The 21113-nt window shown below is 37.6% G+C and overlaps 1 protein-coding gene across 3 annotated transcripts in view; it reads left to right on the top strand.

Annotated features, from left to right (window-relative positions):
- The window catches only part of LOC112057830 (disheveled-associated activator of morphogenesis 1), a 58300-nt gene that overhangs the window by 24295 nt on the left and 12892 nt on the right, over positions 1–21113 (top strand). For 2 of the 3 annotated variants that reach the window (XM_052886210.1, XM_052886209.1), the window contains exons 3-11: positions 9354–9521; positions 10468–10692; positions 10950–11090; positions 11472–11700; positions 12259–12486; positions 13713–13852; positions 14239–14388; positions 15674–15829; positions 16365–16439. In XM_052886210.1, the coding sequence (XP_052742170.1) occupies positions 9354–9521; positions 10468–10692; positions 10950–11090; positions 11472–11700; positions 12259–12486; positions 13713–13852; positions 14239–14388; positions 15674–15829; positions 16365–16439 (1512 nt within the window). The remainder of the gene's footprint in view (positions 1–9353; positions 9522–10467; positions 10693–10949; positions 11091–11471; positions 11701–12258; positions 12487–13712; positions 13853–14238; positions 14389–15673; positions 15830–16364; positions 16440–21113) is intronic. The other variant, XM_052886211.1, reaches the window with a different exon arrangement.

The following is a 21113-nucleotide window of genomic DNA, read 5'->3' as shown; positions in this document are numbered from 1 at the left end:
AATTTGGGTATTAAACTATAAAGACAGAAGTTGCACACTCAATGAAAACACACCAAAAGCGTATTCGTAAACATCCAAATCAACTTGCAAGAAACCTAATGATGAAGAAACCTGGTACAACTTTCAAAAGGCTCAAGAGACGAGCACCACAAGATGTCATGAAATAGACACTACATTATTATATTTGGGCAAATCACTGGATTTTGCACCAAACACGCCTTAATACAAATACTTCAAATCCCGCTGAATGTCTCACGACAGATTGCAGGAATTATGAGAGACTAAAAAAAAATTTGGGTCTCAAATTAATTTTGATACAGGGCCCCTCTAAGGCACGCTTGCTACTGACTCACAGTCAAGAAACGTGATTTATTTGCCATTTTAGCAACACCTCGCAGGACATGGAACATGTCCTTGAAGTGCCGCTTCGTGTGTATAACCTAACTTGAAGCGTAGATTTTAAGCGTTATGTGTGTCTGTATGCGTGCAACTATGACTGGAACACAGCATTGCTGATTGGCGGCAAATAAAAAAAAATAAAAGCTTTATACATATTACTAGCTGACGCCGCGCGGTTTCACTCGCGTGGTTCCGCGTATTATCCCCGTACGAATACGGCGATAATATATAGCCTTATAGACTTCTTCGATAAATGGGCATCTAACACTGAAAAAATTTTTCAAATCGGACCAGTAGTTCCTGAGATTAGCGCGTTCAATAAATCAAACAAACAAACGAACTCTTTATAATATTAGTATAGATATGACCTTCATGGACGAGTACATCAGAAACTTAAATATGAAATAGCTACGTAATTTATCATCGATACTTTTAAAATCGACATGACATATTGATTGCTGGGTACAGTCATTAATTACTGTCAAAATCTTTGTATGTATTATTGTAGCCAATTAATGAACTGTAACATTTCACGGCTTCCCAATTTCTAAACTGTAGTACATATAATATAGGGTTGCCAACAATTCATCTGCGAAATTTTAACGTTTTTCGGAATAAACTATAAAAATATACGATAGTACTTAGTACAACTTCTCTGTGAAATGATAAACTATATTAAAAATATATTATTTTTTGAAAAAAAAATAAACATTAATTTGCATAAAACATACTCGAAGATGACAAATAATTTGATAAGTAAAATGTCTTCTAGTTTAGGTCCCGGGTATTTTCTTTTAAAACAAATTATAAGTATTAATTTTCTGTGCGTCTTGCATTTTTTACAATTTTTGACAATAATAACTTTAGGAGGCATTTTTTTTTATTCTTTACAAGTTAGCCCTTGACTACAATCTCACCTGATGGTAAGTGATGATGCAGTCTAAGATGGAAGCGGGCTAACTTGTTAGGAGGAGGATGAAAATCCACACCCCTTTCGGTTTCTACTACTAATCCACCGCGCATACCACTGCGCCACGGAGGCCGTCATTAAGACAGGAATACATTGTATAAGACGATTTTTATCACTGTACAACCTTTCAATACTAGTCCTACACGTTCATTTGTATTGTGCAATTTACCCATACTTACTAATAAGTAGAACCATGTAGAATTATCAGTACAAAAATAATAATACGGTTGTCAACCCTATTCGCACGTGCCATGTTCCAGTCAATCACAGTAATTCAATTCCGCTACCGTTTGTAATTAAAACTGGTTGGATTTACCACTCTATCGTTACGTAATAAGGTACATTATAGCAAAGGGCTAATCTAATTTAGCTGTTTCGCGCTTGCCGATTGTTACTTTCTCTTATTCCTTCGATAATACCATGATTAGATGTCTGCAGTATATTTATATGCAATTGGAATTACTTGTTCATAGATTTCTAAAATTCATCGCAGACATCAGGATTTTTTATTATTGGTCTAGCCTCTTTAGTCTATACCTACCTATAGCATATTGGTAATTTATTTCTTTTTCTTCGTTCGTCTATTGTTGAGTTGAGCTGGAACTCGAAAACCAGTCGAGGCTTTTGGAACGAAGTTTTTTTGTATTGCTTACAGTAAGTATTGATTTAACTGCCAAAAATCGTCACGAAACGCCATATCTTCAAACAAAGTACTGGGGAAGCAGAGACATGTATTTGACAAGGTTGACGTAGACGGAGTATCTGTCTACGGTGGTTGATTAACGTAAGCGTCCACTTATGGTAGGCGTCCTCAGATCCACATCGTACGTTATGGAAGCGTCGCATCAAACGGATATTTAATTTTACGGTACATAAAATCCTTTCGATGCGATCCGTACGATGCGGATCAGTGGACGCACTTATATGACTTTCTATACAAAAAATACTAAAATCCATTTCATGCGATGCGTCCGATAAGTACGATGCGGATCTGTGGACGCTTACCATTGAGAGGTTTAAAATATGGATCGAGTATTTTCGGAGAAGTGTGACCACTAACACAACACCGTAACACGAGTTTTTTGATGTGAAACATCTATAGCCGCATGTAAAACTGACTTCTGGCGTGGCGCCGCCTACTGTGGCGACGCGTCGCCACGCTATAAGATGATATATCCACTCATCTGTTTAGTCAATTTACAAAATAATGTCCATGATTCACATCTGCCAGGCGTCCCGTGACGGCTCATTTTTTTTAAATATACTTATTAGAAGAGTAACGTGATTTTGTATATAAACAATAACTCTTAACACTTTTAGTTCATCATCATCTCCTTACCCTTATCCCACTTAAGTGGGGTCGGAAAAATATGTCAATCTTTTCCATTCGTCTCTATTACTTGTCAACTCATCATCCACTCCTTTTACACACATGTCCTCTTTCACACAATCCAACCATCTCTTCTTTGGCCTTCCTCTCCTCTTATGACCTTCCACTTGCACATTCAACATTTTTCTAGTAATATGACTTTCCTCTCTACGCATTACATGTCCATACCAAGCTAACCTTCTACTCCTCAATTTTTCTGTCACTGGCGCCACCTTCAGACTTCCTCTTATATACTCATTCCTTATTTTATCTATTCTTGTCACACCACACATCCATCTCAACATACGCATTTCGTTCACATGCATTCGTTTACTATCCATCCCTTTCACCGCCCAACATTCTGATCCATACTCTTAACACTTTTAGTTACGAAAGTCTAATATATTTATTTGGGTCGAAACATTTAAATTGTTCAGGAAACAATAATTAAGCGGAAGATTGGTTTCTAGCGCCATTACTCACGTGCGTATAATGTAGAATGAGCTCTGACTCTGAGCTCTCACTTTCTATATAATTATATGCTCTTGAATGCATTAGTTAGAGCTACATATTATATTTTTTGCTCCATTTAAGCTGTGTTATTATTTTAACACTTAAGTACTTAACTATAAAAACATTTACTAACTCGGATCCGATAGACTGTTGGTGAGCAGTTAAAAATGATAAATATCGCTAAGAAACTAAAAAGTTGTTCTGAGTTTTGAGATTAGTTTTTTGATTAGCGTTAACTTACATACCTAAAAAAAATTTTTATTTGGTTTAAAGTGGTTTTTTTGTTTTTAATTTTTTTTTGTATTACGCTCTACTATTTAAGCTTTACGCCCAGTTTTGATATTCTAAAAATATTAACAATTTCTCAACTCCCAGACATTACCGAGTATAAAAAAAATAAAAATCTGAATGTTTTGTTTTCGAACTGACGACTCAGGCTACCCACTGGACCTACATTATTTGTGTGCGACAAAATATTTCTACACTCGCGTATAAAATAACGTAACTTTTTAAATTTAACGACATAGTTAAAATACTTTATTTAAAATAACTCTCATAATAACAGTGGTTAACCGCAATGACGACATGGTTAGGTTTAGATAACTTTTAAGGTACGAGGACTGAGGAAAGGTATCCCTAAAATATATCAGGTGGCACGGCAGTGACCCCGCCTAGTCTCGTACTTTTGTTGAATCAGGTACATATGATGGTGAACAGTGTTGTGTGTAAGGTTATTAAGTAGGGTAGACACTTAGAAATTATAAACAGATAAGACAAGTAGGGTAGACACATAGAAATTATAAACAGATAAGACAAATTTAAACAGACAAACTTACTGACCTTTTAAAAGTTTGAGAATCCTGAGATACAGGTATTTTCAAACTCCGCTAAGAAAGGATTTTGATCAATTCTACCCCCAAGTGGAATGGAAAATAGGGGATGAAAGCTTGTATGAAACTTTGTCATTACCAAAGCTATTTGGCATGGATATAAATTTTACTCTGGATTAACACATAGGCTATTTATCTAAAAATCCGTGGTTCCCGCGGGATTGGTAAAAAACTGAATTCCACGCGGACGAAGTCGCATGCATCCGCTAGTTAGCTATAAATTTCATTTTTAAAAGTTCTTGTAAACCTACCTGACTAAAATAACTTGTAAACAAATTTAATTTATATATTTACTGACTGTCTGTAACTTTTAGATTTGAATAAATTTATTTTCTTTCTTTCGTTCTTTCTTTCTTATTTTAGAGTAGATATTTTTTTATAAATTTACGGCAAAATAAATTACGACGGTACTACTTTAGGTAATATTCTTAATATGCATTATGTATTGGGTATATTTTCCGTAAAGAACCTACGTTCCCAATAACCCTCTGAAGGCACGGCAGTATAATAACTTACTTAATATATAACAGGTCTCGATCGACTTTGAGTTGATATATAGATTGATCAATAAACAGCTGTTTACCATTAAAAGTATATAAGGCTTTCTATACACTGAATTATTTCAAGTGCTTGTAAACTAAGGTTAGATAATTGAAATAAATGAGTGTTGATTTGATTTGATTAGATTGGTTATAAATTGTTTAGCACAATTTGTTTGCTGTTTTGATAGATAGCTCGCAAGGTGTTGTACCTTGGTAAAGGTACCGGGTTTGCATGTCAAGTAATAATGAAGCTTTTTCTTGTAATAAATGCTTGGTCGCCCGAAGTTTTTTTTTTTTAAAGAATATTTGCCATTCCCCTCCAACTAGTCGGGAAATACTGTATCAGGAGTGGGTACGACAATAGATCAACGCAACGGGGCGGAGATCGAACCACCACCCCTCGATGAAGAGTCCGAAAGCTCTTACCGTTGAGCTGTTGAGTTAGAATATGGTTATTGTTGCGAAAGACTTTAAAGCAAATGTTGTTTCATACGTCATTGCCGTTTGTGGTCTACTAGTTTTTTACAGAAAGTCAACCTACCCCTATAGACAACCATCCCCGGTCTCCCCTATCACCTACGAGTAGGTGTGGCAGAAGCCTATCATTAGACCAGGTAGTTCTGAGCCAATTTATCAAAATATAAATTCCTAAATTGTCCAACATGACGTATGCCTTATTCAGTAATTGAAATTAAAAGCTACCACGAATGAATTAATTCAGCCAACCTTGACATCGCGCGAAGACACGACTCGATCTGCATTCATTGTCCGACGTGGGCGCCGAGCGGTCCCATATCTAATGCAATCATAATTAAATAATAAATTGCTATTAGAGAAGCGGTCACCCGCCGGGAGTGCTAATAGTAATAATAAAAATCAAATCTAAATTCTTTGTAGCCAACATGGGTTGGTTCATAGAACATAATTATGTATATATGATCTGAGGATAGGTAAATAACTATGATAATATTGATGGCCTCCGTGGCGCAGTGGAATACGCGGTAAATTTCCCAGCTTTTTTACAACCTAGATTGTCTAGGTTGTAAAAAACTCTAAACTTATTTACAATTACACTTAAGTCATTTAATTATTACATTGCATTAAAGACAGTAACTAAAAACGGTGAATCACTAGAGTTGGAGAATACCACAGACTTTCTTGGAGAAACCTTGGATCATAAACTTCAGTGGGGTGCTCATATAGAGACATTGGCGGCTATTACTTCCGCCACTTTTGAGGTTAGAATTTTAAACATTTAAACTAAAAACATGGCATGATTGTACCAGTTTGTGGCAGGCGTCCACTGATCCGCAGCCTGTGTATCGGATATTCGTACGATACGTATCAGTAGACGCACTTGTATGACTTTCTATGCAAATATTTCGAAAAATCCATTTGAAGCGATGCGTTCGATGCGTTCGATGCGTACGATGCGGATCAGTAGATGCCTGCCATTGAAGGGTACGCTAGGCTTATAATATGCCTAAGATGTGTAGCTCTATTACAGGCAAGGCGTTTTTGAGGTGAGGTAAACCCGTTCTTTCAAATGACAATTTGAAGTAACAAAAACAATATAACCTCTTTTGGAATTTGGTTGAAAAATCAACCCAAAGCAAAACGAGTTGCATTGCACCACTTGTATAAATTTAGAAGCCTTAAATTAACTCTGAAGAATTTTCTAACTCATACGTCTAACTATAATTATCTAATTAGCGAGTCGGCGACGACGTTTAGGACATGTTTATAATAATGAGCGCAATTATGTGCTCCCCATCATCTTGGGTATTACGGGTCGCTGGACTATTCAGGTCAAAAACAACATCATGTTTTCAACCATTTTATATATTAATGTACATATCAGTGAATCTAGCATGGTTATTTTAATGAAATATTAAGGCATCTCGCACACTCGGCAGTAGTTTACTAAAAAAAACACCATGTACTTGGCCGCAGGCAGGCACTACTGGTTGTTGTGACCAAGCTACGTATAGTACTTGCTATGAGATGTATATTGTGTTGACACCCTTAGAGATCTATTATCATTTTCATTTTACTAAAATCCAGTTTTTAGAAATTCCGTGGTAACCATGGATTGTCTTTGATATAAAAGAGTCGTGATAGCCCAGTGGATATGACCTCTGCCTCCGATTCCGGATCCGAACCCATACCGTTCGGATCCGGTCCGTGGCATGCACCTCCAACTTTGCAGTTGTGTGCATTTTAAGAAATTAAATATCACGTGTCACAAACAGTGGAGGAAAACATCGTGAGGAAACCTGCATACCTGCATAGACAATTTTTTAATTCTCTGCGTATCTGAAGTCTGCCAATTCGGGCCAGCGTGGTGGGCTATTGGTCTAACCCCTGACATTCTGAGAGGAGACTCGAGCTTAGCAGTGAGCCGTATATGGGTTGATAGCCTATTTATTAGTCTAAAAATGTCAAATCCATTCAGTAGTTTTTGCGTGAAAGAGTAACAAACATCCATAAAAACTATCGCGTTTAAAATATTCAGTAGGATTAAACAAGCTTAACAAGAAATTGAACAACACCGGACAAGAAAAAGCGTGTGATTATTGACTATAATTCTGTGAGATTACCATTATTACTATAATATGATTGACTATCTGTTATAATAAGTCTGTTGAGCGCCGTTATGTCACTCGGGGGCGAGATTAGCGCGATGACTTGTGCGATTGTGGACAATGATTACTCTCTATTTGTCGAGAGTGCCTCCGTTCCCATCAATCATCTCGGATTCCACTCTTTTTGTCTTCGATTACGACATTTTTTTTGTGATCGTTGTGTAATTTTCAACATTGAATTATTGATTGAATGTGAAGGCTAAAATTGCTTTGAGAATGCGATAATTTGGATTGAAAGTTGATGTTTCTTTATGGATTTGAGTGCTTTCCAGTTGAAGTGAATGTTGCGCATAACTTCCTCTACTTGGAGTATGAAAATTCTTAAACATTATAAGATTGTGGGTTATGTATTTTTTACGCTTTTTCAAGTTCATTATTTATTCGACAAAAGGTATGTGATCTTTTTGAAAATATACTTTGTCGGGCGTTGGGAATGAATCGAATTGATACTGATACGCTTAATTGTTTGGCGCTACGTCTTTGCCGGTAGGGTGGTGATTAGTCATGGCTACCATTAAGTCAAATTATAAATTCCAAAAGTTACGCGAGCTGAGGATTGTATCTAGGACTATTTAAAATAGTAATACAAGGCTCTACAGAGATCGTCAAAATATTCTAATGATCTTTTGTACCGTGATCCCTTTCGGTGCACAGTATGTGTGTAAGCACTCGAAAATTCTATGCCATACATGGCATGACATTGGCGTCCGACATACCTACCGACTTTTAAATGTTGCGATGGTATTTTTAAATACTCTTAATGCAGTTGATTTAACCCTTTTTGTGCTACATTCGCTTTCAATTTCGACGAATCCATGCGAAGGTCGCGAGTTCCTCAGATCCGGTCTCACGGATTAGGTTTGTGGTATTTTAGATTAGGGTTAAATGTTTAGGCTGGCTATACATTTGCGATTATTACTTAAATGAGATCAACTACTTTCGAAAGATTGGGTGTAAGATCACCAATTTCCCCACTATTAGGATTCCCCCAGGCCTAGAATTCGTACAATGAGATAATTGTCTACGATTGTCTTACGTATGGTCTTACGATTGTCTATGTGTTTTGTCCTATTGCGATGAAAGAGAGAGAGATATTTTCGATTTCAAAATTAAGTTTATATATAGTTATATTTTTAACTATACGTATCACAGTTCAATTACATTCTAAGTTAAAATTAAAAACAAAATATTTACAAAAAATTTAACTACCTACGCCATTCGTATATTTTAAAATGCGACTGTTGTCGCTTTTCTGCAAATCTGTGTTCGGCCTTATACTTGAAAATCTAGCCAATTCCGTATGCAAATGTGTATAGTAATCATTAGACATTACAGTATGTATGTATGGATACAAACATTTTTTACTGACTAGTATTTTATACTAGATTTGCTTAGACATATAGGCGCAAGGAATTTAAGCTGTACTTTCTATTTTATAAACCTTAGGTACTTAGGTAATTGTATTTATGAAATTAAGTTGAGTTGAGTTGAAATTAATGTACGAGTGACCTATGTAGTGAAATTCTTCACTCTGGAAGAGTCTCAAGGCCTTCTGTATATGTACTTTCAGACTTTTGATCCAACGGTCAAGCTAAAGCTTCTTAGCTTTTTAAGATATTGGTATGATTTATCATTATCAGTACCCTTGACTACAATTTCATCTGATGTTAAGTGTCTAAGTGATTATGCAATCTAAGATGGAAGCGGGCTAACTTGTTAGGCGGAGAATGAAAATCCACGATTTCTGTTTCGAAGTCTGAGTTTTGCTTGGCAGTAGGTACGCCGTTGAAGGTAGGGTGGTAACTGGCCACGGCCGAAGCCTCACACCAGCCAGACCTGGACCAATTAAGATAACCTCAATCGGGGCCGGGGATCCAGGGAACCCAGGACCTCTGTCTTGTAAAACCACCGCGCTTAACACTGCGCCACGGAGGCCGTCAAAACCCTGCAAATCCGTTAAAGTTACGTGCTGCAGGGTTCTCTAGGATCAGGATCTTTTTAAATCTGTGCCACTTCTATTTGCAGGAAGAGTTGGACCTGACAGCGGTGAACAAGGCGGCCATGATGGAGCTGCCGGCGGCGAAGAAGTGGCAGATCTACTGCAGCAGGCGGCCGCCGCCGGGCCAGCCGCCGCCGCTCGCCACCGCGCCGCAGGTCGAGGACTACATCAAGGCTCTCAACGAGATCGCTGATGTGAGGCTCATGTTTTACCGGACTCAGAAGTGATTACAAAAATAAGAAAACTAATGTCGAACAAAGGTTATGTTAGGTTATTCACAAAATTTGTCAGGACAACTTAATTAACAAATCAAACTGTAACCAAAATAAGACCCTAGAATGGCAGAGAATGACCTTGAGTGAAGTCACGCACTTGTGAACGATGTGTGTAGGGTTCAAGGCGCCTTTGACTTCTAATACTCTATCTATCTAATACTCCCCTTTTTCACTCAAGTCACTCTCTCCGCCTATACCAAGTAACGCATAAAGAATTACACAACAAGAGGTGTGGACGGCTCGAACGCCACGAGCACACTGAAGCCGTCCGTACCGCGAGTCATTGTAACGCGGCGATAACACATGTGATTTTCAAATATTTGGTTTATGTTCCTTTTCTCCACGAAACATTGACGAATGAGAAACACAACGTCATCCAGATATACGTAGACGTAGCTAGGTACCAAACTTAATTCTGAAAACGGAGTATCTTCGCAGGAGATGAAACACTACATTGGTTTAAAACGAAGTTAACTGCTTCGGTCCTGGATTTTCGCGAAATTTTTCTCCTAACATTGTGCCCACTATCCTCGTGTAATGGTGGCAAGAATGCTGGTTGTTTGAAAGGATCCCACGTAAAACGGCATATTTTTATTATATTGGCTGATGCGTATAGCCTTTCTCTACGTATAGGCTATCTAACATTGAAAGAGTTTTTCAAATCGGACCAGTAGTTCATTAGATTAGCGCCATCAAGCAAATAAACAAACTCTTCAGCGTTATAATATTAGTATAGATTTAACTTAAAAGTTAAATAAAATATGGACCAACAATTTGGAACTTTGCTCATAACTTTCTTTAAAAGCCATCAAGGGATTCTTAACGATCACAAAACAAAGTTCATTTGTTGGTTGATTAATTGCAGGCGTTCGCATCATCAGAAGACGACAGCGCAGTTCCCACAGACGCGTGCGCACTCGTGGACGGACTGAAGACTGCGCTGCGTACGCGCGCGCACAGTTTCGTCATACGCTTCATCAAGCAAGGCGGGCTCGCGGCCTTGCTCGAAGCGCTGCAGCGGGCGCCTCGGGACGACGCCGCCACGAGACACAACCTCATCGCGGGCATCAAGGCGTTGATGAACAATTCTGTAAGTCACAGTGATACTCTATCAGTATTCTGCGCTGCTGATCAGGTGCAGTGTAATGTCATGACATGACATAAGTTGTATGTGAATATAACAGTAGGCAACTAATTGTGTTCAAGCTGAATTACACTGTATTGTATCGTAGAAAGAGTCGTTATTTAATTAAATGACGTTGCGGAGTGAATCTTCTGTACTGGTTCTTTTATGTTGTCTGTGCTTATACTTTAATTGTTATTTGAATGTGGTTTTCTACTTTTCAGACGGGTCGCGCTCATGTCCTGGCTCATCCCACTAGTATCGATCTGATAGCTCAATCAATGGACACAGAGAATGTAAAAACCAAAGTGGCTGCGTTGGAAATCCTCGGCGCCGTGTGTTTAGTACCTGGAGGACATAAAAAGGTAATACTAAATTCTACTACATTGATGAGGATGATACTTGAAATATCTACCCATTTTTAGTAGACGAAAAAAGAGCGTTCGTTGTGCAAGCAAAGACTAACTGTCTTACCACTGCTGAAATAACAAAGCAGTTTGGTATCTTCCTTACTCAATACTCAATGATTTTTGTCTTGAGAAACTCAAGCTAACTTATTACAATAGCGTAAATGTAATAAGGAGTTCTTAAAACCATAAGAAATCCTAACTGCATTTACTCGTTAGACAGCCAAGTTACAGCCAAGTTACGAGTACTAGCCAGGCTGATCTATGGCGCAAAAAATTACCAAGAACTTTCGTCTCCAGAAGGGCTGGTTAAATTTAAATTGTGTCATTGAATTCCAGGTGCTAGAAGCCATGGTCCATTACCAGAAGTACGCGGGCGAGCGCGCCCGGTTCCAGGGCATCGTCAACGAGCTGGACCGCAGCACGGGCGCGTACCGCGACGAACTGGGGCTCAAGACCGCCATCATGTCCTTCGTGAACGCCGTGCTGAACTACGGGCCAGGGGAAGACAGCCTGGAGTTCCGGCTGCATCTGCGGTACGAGCTGTTGATGTTGGGGATACAGCCTGGTGAGTTGTTGATAATAATTCTTGTTCATCATCAACAGACGAACAGTCCATCTAGACGTAGACCTCTTGCATGGACTTCGAAACACCACGAATCGCAAGCAACTCGCTCAATGTCCTCGATCCTCCTAGTAGATAGAATATTGGCTCTTCGAACTATGCTACTGAGTGCTTTAAGCCTTCTTATGATACGCATAGTTACAATAACTTGTAATTAGAAATTATGCTTGGAGCCGTTCGTCAATGCCGTGCTGAACTATCACCCCGGGGAAGATAGTCTAGAATTCCGGATCTGAGGTACAAACTGTTGGGGTCCCCGGTGAAGGAAGAAAGGAAACTAAAAATATTGGATTTTTTATCTAATAAGGCTCATACGCATAGGCTTCATATTACTAAGCGATTTAGTCCCTCTTCACACGCACTGCAAAGATGTGGAATGCTTTTTCAGCTTCCGTTTTAAATCCGTATCTTCAAGTCGAAAGTGAAACAGCAAGCGCGTTCTATCATAGACTTACATTACATAAAAAAATAACGTGATCATTTGTTTTTTTTTTATTCCAGTAATCGAAAAACTACGAAAGTATGAGAACGAGACGCTCGACCGCCACATTGAGTTCTTCGAGATGGTGCGAAACGAAGATGAGCGGGAGTTGGCGCGAAGGTTCGACAAGCAGCACGTGGACACGAAGAGCGCGGCCGCCATGTTCGAGCTGCTGCGGCGCAAGCTGAGCCACACCGCCGCCTACCCACATCTGTTGTCTATGCTGCAGCACCTTCTGCTGCTGCAGTGTGAGTCACTTTGTTATGTTAATTAAGACATCTGTAACGGAGTATACGGAACCCTTTATCTCAACGAATACTCTGCCACTCCTACGTCCATAGAACATTCCAGAAGCCAGCTACCGGCGCAGACTACGTCGGACGGACTCTATATAAGACGAGCCTTGTCAAAGAACAAGAGCAATCGTTCTTGGGCGCGGGGCTGACACTGACGGGGCAAGGGCTGTCTACCTCGATAGTGATGTCCTGCGTCCAGGTAGAATCCCTTTGGCGCAAACGCCGCCTTTCTTCGCGGACAGGTTGCGCCGTAGGTATACCTATCCTAAAGATATAAGTGAATAGAAATCTTAAATATGCTAATTAATTAGGCAATATAAGATATTTTTTTTTTTTTTTTTTTATTGGTTTGCTAAACTGGCACAAATACTTAATCTAACATATATTAAAAAATAGCTTCTTCTCATCCTCACGTAATTGTGTCTACTTGAAGCAAACACAACATGCTTACATAGGGTACAACGCAAATTATTTACTTACTGTAATCAAAAAGAAAAAAGACAAAGAAAAAAAAAAAGAAAAAAAAAAAAAAAAGACAAACAACAAAAAATAAATGCGAAGAAGACATCCATTTAAGGAAACCTAATCTTAATACTGCTAATTGAGTCACTGAAGATATCTATACGGTCTCGGACACTGTTTGCAAAAGATTGCATGCGGTATATTGGACTATGCTGACCAAGATTGGTCTTAGTACATGGCAAACAAAACGTTTTACGGTTATGTAGGCGGCTTCCTCTGCGAGGTACTGTAAACTTTAAGCGTTCAAGCAACTCTGGTGCATCAATAAGACCTCTCAAAATCTTGGCCAAAAAAATTACGTCTGTAATTTTTCTGCGCTCCATGAGTTATCTCATTTTGTAATGCTTTAGATATAGTGCGTTGTTGGTGTTTCTCGATAGGAAACCCTGTGTATGCAACGCGACGGAACGTGACTGGAGTGAAACCAAAGCAGGAATGACTTGTCCCAAAAGGAGTACTACCACGTTACAAACCATACACTGTACTTCTTCTTTCCTGGGCCTTTTCCGCATTTGACATAGGGTTGACCGTTCTACGTACCCCATATCATCCATCCACACACTGTAATCTAACTATTCTAAGTTTAGGTGCTAGGTAAAAATAAGTTAGAAATACCCGCACTATTATATTTTAAATATTTTTTCTGTTGTTTCCAGTGGAATACAACCCGCACGCGCAACACTGGCTGCTGCTGGACAGGGTGGTGCAGCAGGTGGTGCTGCAGCAGCCGTCGGCCGGCAGCCGCGCCAACAGCGACCGCGACAGCACCACCGACACCTGCTCCGATCACATCAAAGTGAGTCCGCGTCACCCCGTGTGGTGCCTACCTGCATTAAAAATGTAAAGTCATCATCATCATCATCATATCAGCCGATGGCCATCCACTGCAGGACATAGGCCTTTTGTAGGGACTTCCAAACATCACGATACTGAGCCACCTGCATACTTTTTTTTGTATACGAAGTATGTGGCAAAATGCTGAGTTAGGGCCTTTTTCTAGGTTATGCCACATTGCATTGCGTTCTTCTTTTATTGTTCTAGCTAAAAGCTATATATTTAGAATTTAATGTTGTAATATGTGGCACTACCTAAAAATAAAGATATTTCTTTCTTTCTTTCTTTCTTACACATTTTATGCATTGAAGGTTATGTTAGAAACTACGACAGTATGCTTTGTTATAGGTATACGACCCCGATGTCGCCCCCTTAGAGATCAACGTAGGAGAAATAGTCCACTTACTGGCCAAGGAAGAGGAGCTCGTCGCCGCCAGGTCGAAGGCGGAGAATTTGGAGAGAGAAAATGTTGACTTAGCCACTGAACTGGCCAAAAAGGTAACAATTATCACCATTTAGCAAATTAATGCTGCATGCTTTGGACAATTCAATTAAAGTACATTTTATGCGGATTTTTTTGACAATATAAAAATATTGCATAAAATAATGTTTTAATACTTGTGCCGACAATATTTGTCACAAAGTAATCGAACGTTAGAATTAGTTAGTTATTAATCGCAGAAAAGAATCGATAAGACAACGTGTATTTCTGGTCTGTCTGTCTGGAGTTGGTACGTTGCTGCCAAAATTAGACTAAATTTTCAAAAAATTCGTGTAGCTATTGACTCAAAGCAAAACTAATTATCAACACAAAATATTTGCAATGTTATATCGTCGAGTCAACATTCAAGATGTTCTAGTTTCGGAATAAAACGACAGTTGAGAGTTTTTTTAAAATAGTCAGTCTATAGTTTTGAGAGAGTGTATTCTATATCATTTAATGACCTTTAGTAGATTTTCTACAAAGTTTTGATATACCAGACAGTTGCTGCCACTTAATTGAATTGTCCTTCGCATTATAACTTTGGGAAGCGGTGACTGACTGAAGAATTAACATCACTTTCAGTCATTTGATGGTAACTCATTTATAACACCAATAATGCCATCCCATTGGCTTCAAATATTAAAAGCCTGGGAATGGGTTACTACTACTTTATACATTTATTTTCATTGAAATAATTCCCCATATTGCATTTAATATTTAAGACGTTTAACTAACAGTTATAATTTTTATTACGAGTACCATTGAAATCCAAACACAAGACATTTGGAAATTTACCAAACATTTTTTTTATTTTATTTTTTGTTTTGTTTTTATACTGTGAGCGAGGCGGTTATACTATCAATTTAAATTAATATTTAAAACTTTTTACCTGAAGTAAATTATGAATTTAATGGTAAGAAGAAATAAAAATAAAAATGGAATATGAGATTTTGAATGATTTTATTGAAACAGCAATTTTTAAACAAAAAAAATGTTTTATGATTCTTTTTTTTGAAAGCTTTTTTATTTGCATCCTAACAATTACTAGTTTTCTTACAGTCTCATTACTTAATCATACTTTTTATAAATAGATATTAAATTGATGATTATCTTACTATTAGATCGTAAAAAATATATCGTATTCAAGTAAAGTTTTAAAACGTTAATGTTTTATTATTTTAACGTTAATTTAATAATAACAATACAAACATTCACCTCGCTCGCAGTATTCCACGGTATAAGGCACATAATATCCATATGTGACACACATTGCATGTAACTAACTCCCACCACTAACAGGAGAAGCAAGTGGACCAAAGCACGCAGGAGAAGGAGGAGTTGGAGGGAGTTCTCTCTCGGCTGAAGGAGCGGCTGGAGAGGGAGACGGCCGCGCACATGGAGTGCACGGAGAGAGCGCGCGCCTCTGCGTGCAGAGCGCATCAGCTCGAGCAGCAGGTAACTTCTTCTTCGTTCTTCTTCTAAGCCTCTCCACTACTAAAGGTTGGCGGTCAGCTTCCTAAACTTCTCCACCCATTGCTAGGCGGCAAAGTTCTCCACCTGTCTTTACACTACCGTATCCTAAAGTCCTGACTACGTAACGTAGTCTATTTCCAAGGATACGCCTGGCTCCCCATATCAAGTCTATTATTAGTATCATAATAGAATTCCATATCGCTTGTGCAGAATTCTAAGGTGGGCACAGGTCCATTCTAGAGTGATACACCCCAACCCCCATACACCCCAACCCCCCCGGGGTGGGAGCAGCTTATAATATGTTCACTAAACATGTAGGATGTTGCGAATGACAGGTGTCAGTTTGTTATACATACATATTACGTTTGACGTAAATAGAGATTGAGAAAGCTTGAACTGACTAGTAGGTAAAAGCGTAAGTGATTGTGAATTTTGAAGCCGTGAGATCAATTAGTAAATAGTATTAATTAGAATGTTAATTATGAAGAAATCTAATTAAAGTTTGTTAATATTTCAGCTGAATCAAGAGCGATCTGAACGTGCGAGGTTTGAAAAGCTAGTCAGCGAAGGGAGCATACCAGATGATGCAAAGGTATGTCTATTTCCTTTTAATTCTCTATATTAATCATGGTCTTGTTGTTGTTAGATTTTTATTGATAATGTTCTATCTCAAAAGATTGGCTTTAATGTTGTTTGAAAGTGACACCCAAAATTCTATTTATTTTGACCGATATAGCATAATGTAATTCAGCTCTCGCCCACGCTATATATCCCTTTACGAGATTATCTCGTTGGTCGCATGATAACATGATTAGTGAATGAAACATTATATGTATTTACCATTTGGCCGTCCGTCGGCGGTCGCCGTGTAAGGAAGTCGTGTGACCGCGTTATCGACAAGTAATAATTGTTAAAAGTGAAGTTCAAAACAATAATACCAAGCAAGATAAACTGTATCTAATGTAAAATTACTTTCAAAGTGCATTATAACATCTTTTGTTGTGACCTGTGGTGAAATCGCTCTGCTTTTGTATAAAGTTTTAGGATGTGTAATTGACTATTGCAAATATTAGTCTCATTTTATTTATGACTACCCGCATCATAGAAGAGTTGTGTTATTGTACGTTCAACTTTTTCACTACTATAACTTAGAGCTCCACAGCGTCGCGGTCAAAGCATTGGACTGCAGAGACGGGGTACCCTGGTTCAAATCCCGCGTCGTGATATTCTTTTCTATTTTTAAATTGATTGTGGCGTCATCAATATCCGTTTAAATACAAATAAAACACGAAAATAATTAATTAAAACAAAATAGATAAATTTAAAAATTAAAAAATGTCAAAGATCAAAATGAACTGTTGTGACGAAGCTAAAGAGGATGAAGATTACATGTATTGCGCGAAATGCAAGAACGGATACCATTGCGCATGCTTACTGTCGACTGGGCAAACCATAATAGAGACGCCGTCATCTGCTGATTGGATGTGTCCCTCTTGTGCGCCAAAAAGACCGAAAGGCAATAATGAAAATACGCCAATTCGTAAAGATATTAGCACGTCGGGCAGCGAATATAATGTAACTAAGAGATCCAACAAAAGAGTTGCTGTTTCTTCGCCGGATTTGACGAGTCCAATCAAGCATGATGATATAGGTGACTTAGTAAGTAAAATTGTAAGGGCTGAAATGAAAGAGATACTGACTCAGATAACTACATCCATTCAAAGCGTACTAAATAGTGAATTAAAGGTATTAAGGGAAGAAATCTCTGATATGAAAAGTTCCATGACTTTTATTAATAACCAGTACGATGATTTTTTGAAAGAACATCGTGCAAGTCAGTCAGTCTTAAATAGTCTAAAAGAACATAATAGTAAGTTGGAGTCAACTGTAGAGGCTCTAAGCGCACGTGTTAATGACCTTGAACAGCGCTCTAGATGCAACAACTTAGAATTGCAATGCGTTCCTGAAAGAAAAAATGAAAACTTGATTAAGATCGTCGAACAATTGGGCAGTGTCATAGGATCAGAGATAACTACTGACAAAATTATAAACATAACAAGAGTAGCTAAAGTGAACCATCAAAGTACTCGACCGAGGTCTATCATTATACAGTTCAATTCTCCACTGACTAGAGACACTGTTTTGGCTGCAGCTATAAATCATAATAAAAACAACCCCAAAGATAAATTAAACACATCACATATTGGCGTTGGAGTTGGTAGAGAAAACAAACCCATTTATATCATGGAACATCTGTCACCTGAGAACAAGGCCTTGCATGCTTCGACGAGACTAAGAGCGAAAGAGTTGGGTTATAAATTTGTCTGGATTCGAAATGGTCGTATACTGATACGCAAAGATGAGTGCTCCGACTATAAAATAGTCAAAAATACAGAATTTTTAAGTAAACTATGTTAATGTTTTAAGGTAGAAGTCTTGTACTGGTGTCATTTTGCTTAAAATACGCGTCAATTAATATGTTGTATCAAAATGTTCGTGGACTCAGAACCAAAACGCATGATGTTTACCGTAACATAGTAGTTAATGATTATGACATCATTATTTTGACGGAAACCTGGTTAAAAAGCTCAATCTCAAACAGTGAACTTTTCGATTCACGTTATAATGTTTACAGAAGAGACAGAGAGACCACTAAGCTTAGTACTAAGACTGATGGTGGGGGTGTACTCATCGCAGTAAAGAAAAATATTATCTCTAACAGAGTAAGTAGTTGGGAAAGTGACTGTGAAGATTTGTGGGTGGTTATTGATGTACCACATCTTAACAGTATTCGTCATATAGCTATATGTGGTATTTATCTTCCACCACCTGTTAATAAGATTGTGCTAGATCATTTTTTAAATAACTGTAATGGAGTTTCTGAGCAACATAACATGTTAACATGTATCATTGGCGACTTTAATTTAAGCTCCATTACTTGGAATGTGTCTGTTAACTCATCTAATTGCAATATTGCTCCAATAGCGCAAAATTTGTTAGATTTTATAACAGAAAATGGTTTACGTCAATGTAACTCTGTTGTAAACAATAGGCAAAAAATACTTGATCTTGTACTAGTAGATTTACCTGCTTGCACAGTTAGTTATTCTTATAATTATATTAGCAACATTGATCCACTGCACCCTCCCCTCGAAATCAACATACCCAATGTAAAGATAGATAGGCTTTCTACCAATACGTCGCAAAAGCGATTTAACTTTTATAAAGCTGATTATGAGTCTATTAACGGGTATTTGAAAGGAATTAACTGGGATCTTGTTCTTGACGTAATTGATGTAAATGAGATGATAAAAGTATTTTATGAAGTTCTGCAGACTGCTATCGTAAAATATGTTCCTCTAAAAAAAGTCAAAAGTAGTAGGTACCCTTCCTGGATAAACAATATGATTGTAAAAAGAATTAAAGAAAAATATAAAATTTTAAAACGTTTTAAAAAATATAATAATCCAATGGATCAAATAGAACTAAAAAAATACTTAGTGACAGATGCAATAAAGCTACACGGGATGCCTACAACAATTATAATAAGGACCTTGAAAAGCAAATTCAGAAAAACCCAAAAGCATTTTGGACTTTCCTGAAAGGCAAGCGTAAAAATCCTAACTCCTATCCAGCTACAATGAGTTACGCGGGTAATATTTCAAACAACGGAGTTGAAATTTGTAATATGTTCTCTAGTTACTTTGCTTCCGTATATGATGATGATAACAACTGTAGTAAGGAATATTCTAACCAGTTACAAAAAAAACCCTACTTAGGTATCAGCGAAAACTTTGGAACCATCGAAATAAGTCAAACTGAGATTTTGAAAAAGCTAAAAGACCTTGATATTTCAAAAGGATCAGGACCGGACAATATTCCACCAATATTCATTAGAAATTGCGCGACCTATCTAGTTGTTCCTATTTACCTAATTTTTAAAGCGTCATTAAACTCTGGTACCTTTCCAACTCTTTGGAAACAGGCAAAAGTTGTACCAATATTCAAGAGTGATGACGAAAAAGATATACAGAACTATAGGCCCATATCAATTCTTTCTGTTTTTGCCAAGGTCTTTGAGTCTTTAGTTTGTCCCCTAATACAAACGTATTTCAAAAGTTTTGTCTCTGATTATCAGCATGGATTTTTGCCTGGCCGGTCAACTACCACAAACTTAGTTAGTTTCCATTCTACTTTATCAGAAGCTATAGACTCTCAAAAACAAGTAGACACCATTTATACAGATTTTAAAAAGGCATTCGATAAAGTACCTCATGCTCTTCTAGTTGAAAAATTAAAGTATTATGGGTTCTCAGGTTCGGTATTGCAATGGTTATCGTCATATTTGAACGAACGAACATTTTACGTAGTTATTAATGGTTTTAGCTCCTCGATAAACAAAATAACATCAGGTATTCCTCAGGGATCACATCTAGGCCCGATTTTGTTTAATATATTTGTAAACGACGTTGTACTATGCTTTGAACAGTCCAAACCATATTTATATGCCGATGACCTAAAGATATCAAAAACAATTTGTTCAATGGCCGATTCAGTTCTACTGCAGAGTGATCTAAATAGACTTATAAATTGGTGCAAATCTAATGGCATGCAACTTAACCTTAATAAATGTCTTCATATTAAATTCACTCGTAAAGTCAATATATTTCAAACACAATATAAATTAGATGGTAATAGTCTCAAGGAAGTTGACGTTATAAGAGATTTAGGAGTTATGTTTGACAGAAAATTAACCTTTTTGAACCATATAGAAAGTGTGATAAAGAAAGCGTCTAAATTACTGGGATTTGTTATGCGCCAAGGTCGATCTTTCAAAGAACCTAAAACTAAAATGACTCTTTATAATAGTCTTGTGCGTAGTCATTTGGAGTACTGCAGTATTGTTTGGCGTCCACATTACGCTACCCACCATTTAAGGCTAGAACGTGTGCAAAAAAGATTTATGTGGCATTTATCATACTCATCCAAAATTCATAAAACAGTAGTTTCATATAGGAAAAGGCTCAAGTATTTTAAAATGATAACCCTCGAACAAAGACGGGATTTGTTAGACCTAATATTCTTATATAAACTGCTAAGAAATAAGTTAGACTGCCCTGAGTTATTAGGTAAAATAAATTTTAGAGTGCCATATAGATATCCGCGTTCTGCTATTACTCCACTTTTTCCACCTCACACCAGGACAGTTTTCGGCGCCAACTCCATCTTCCCTCGGCTATGTAAACAGTATAATAAGCTTAGTGGT

The sequence above is a fragment of the Bicyclus anynana genome, chromosome 16, assembly GCF_947172395.1.
Source record: "Bicyclus anynana chromosome 16, ilBicAnyn1.1, whole genome shotgun sequence".
NCBI classification, from domain to species: Eukaryota; Metazoa; Arthropoda; class Insecta; order Lepidoptera; family Nymphalidae; genus Bicyclus; species Bicyclus anynana.
The sequence above is the reverse complement of the archived record's forward strand: the minus strand, read 5'-3'. Positions and strand labels throughout refer to the sequence as shown.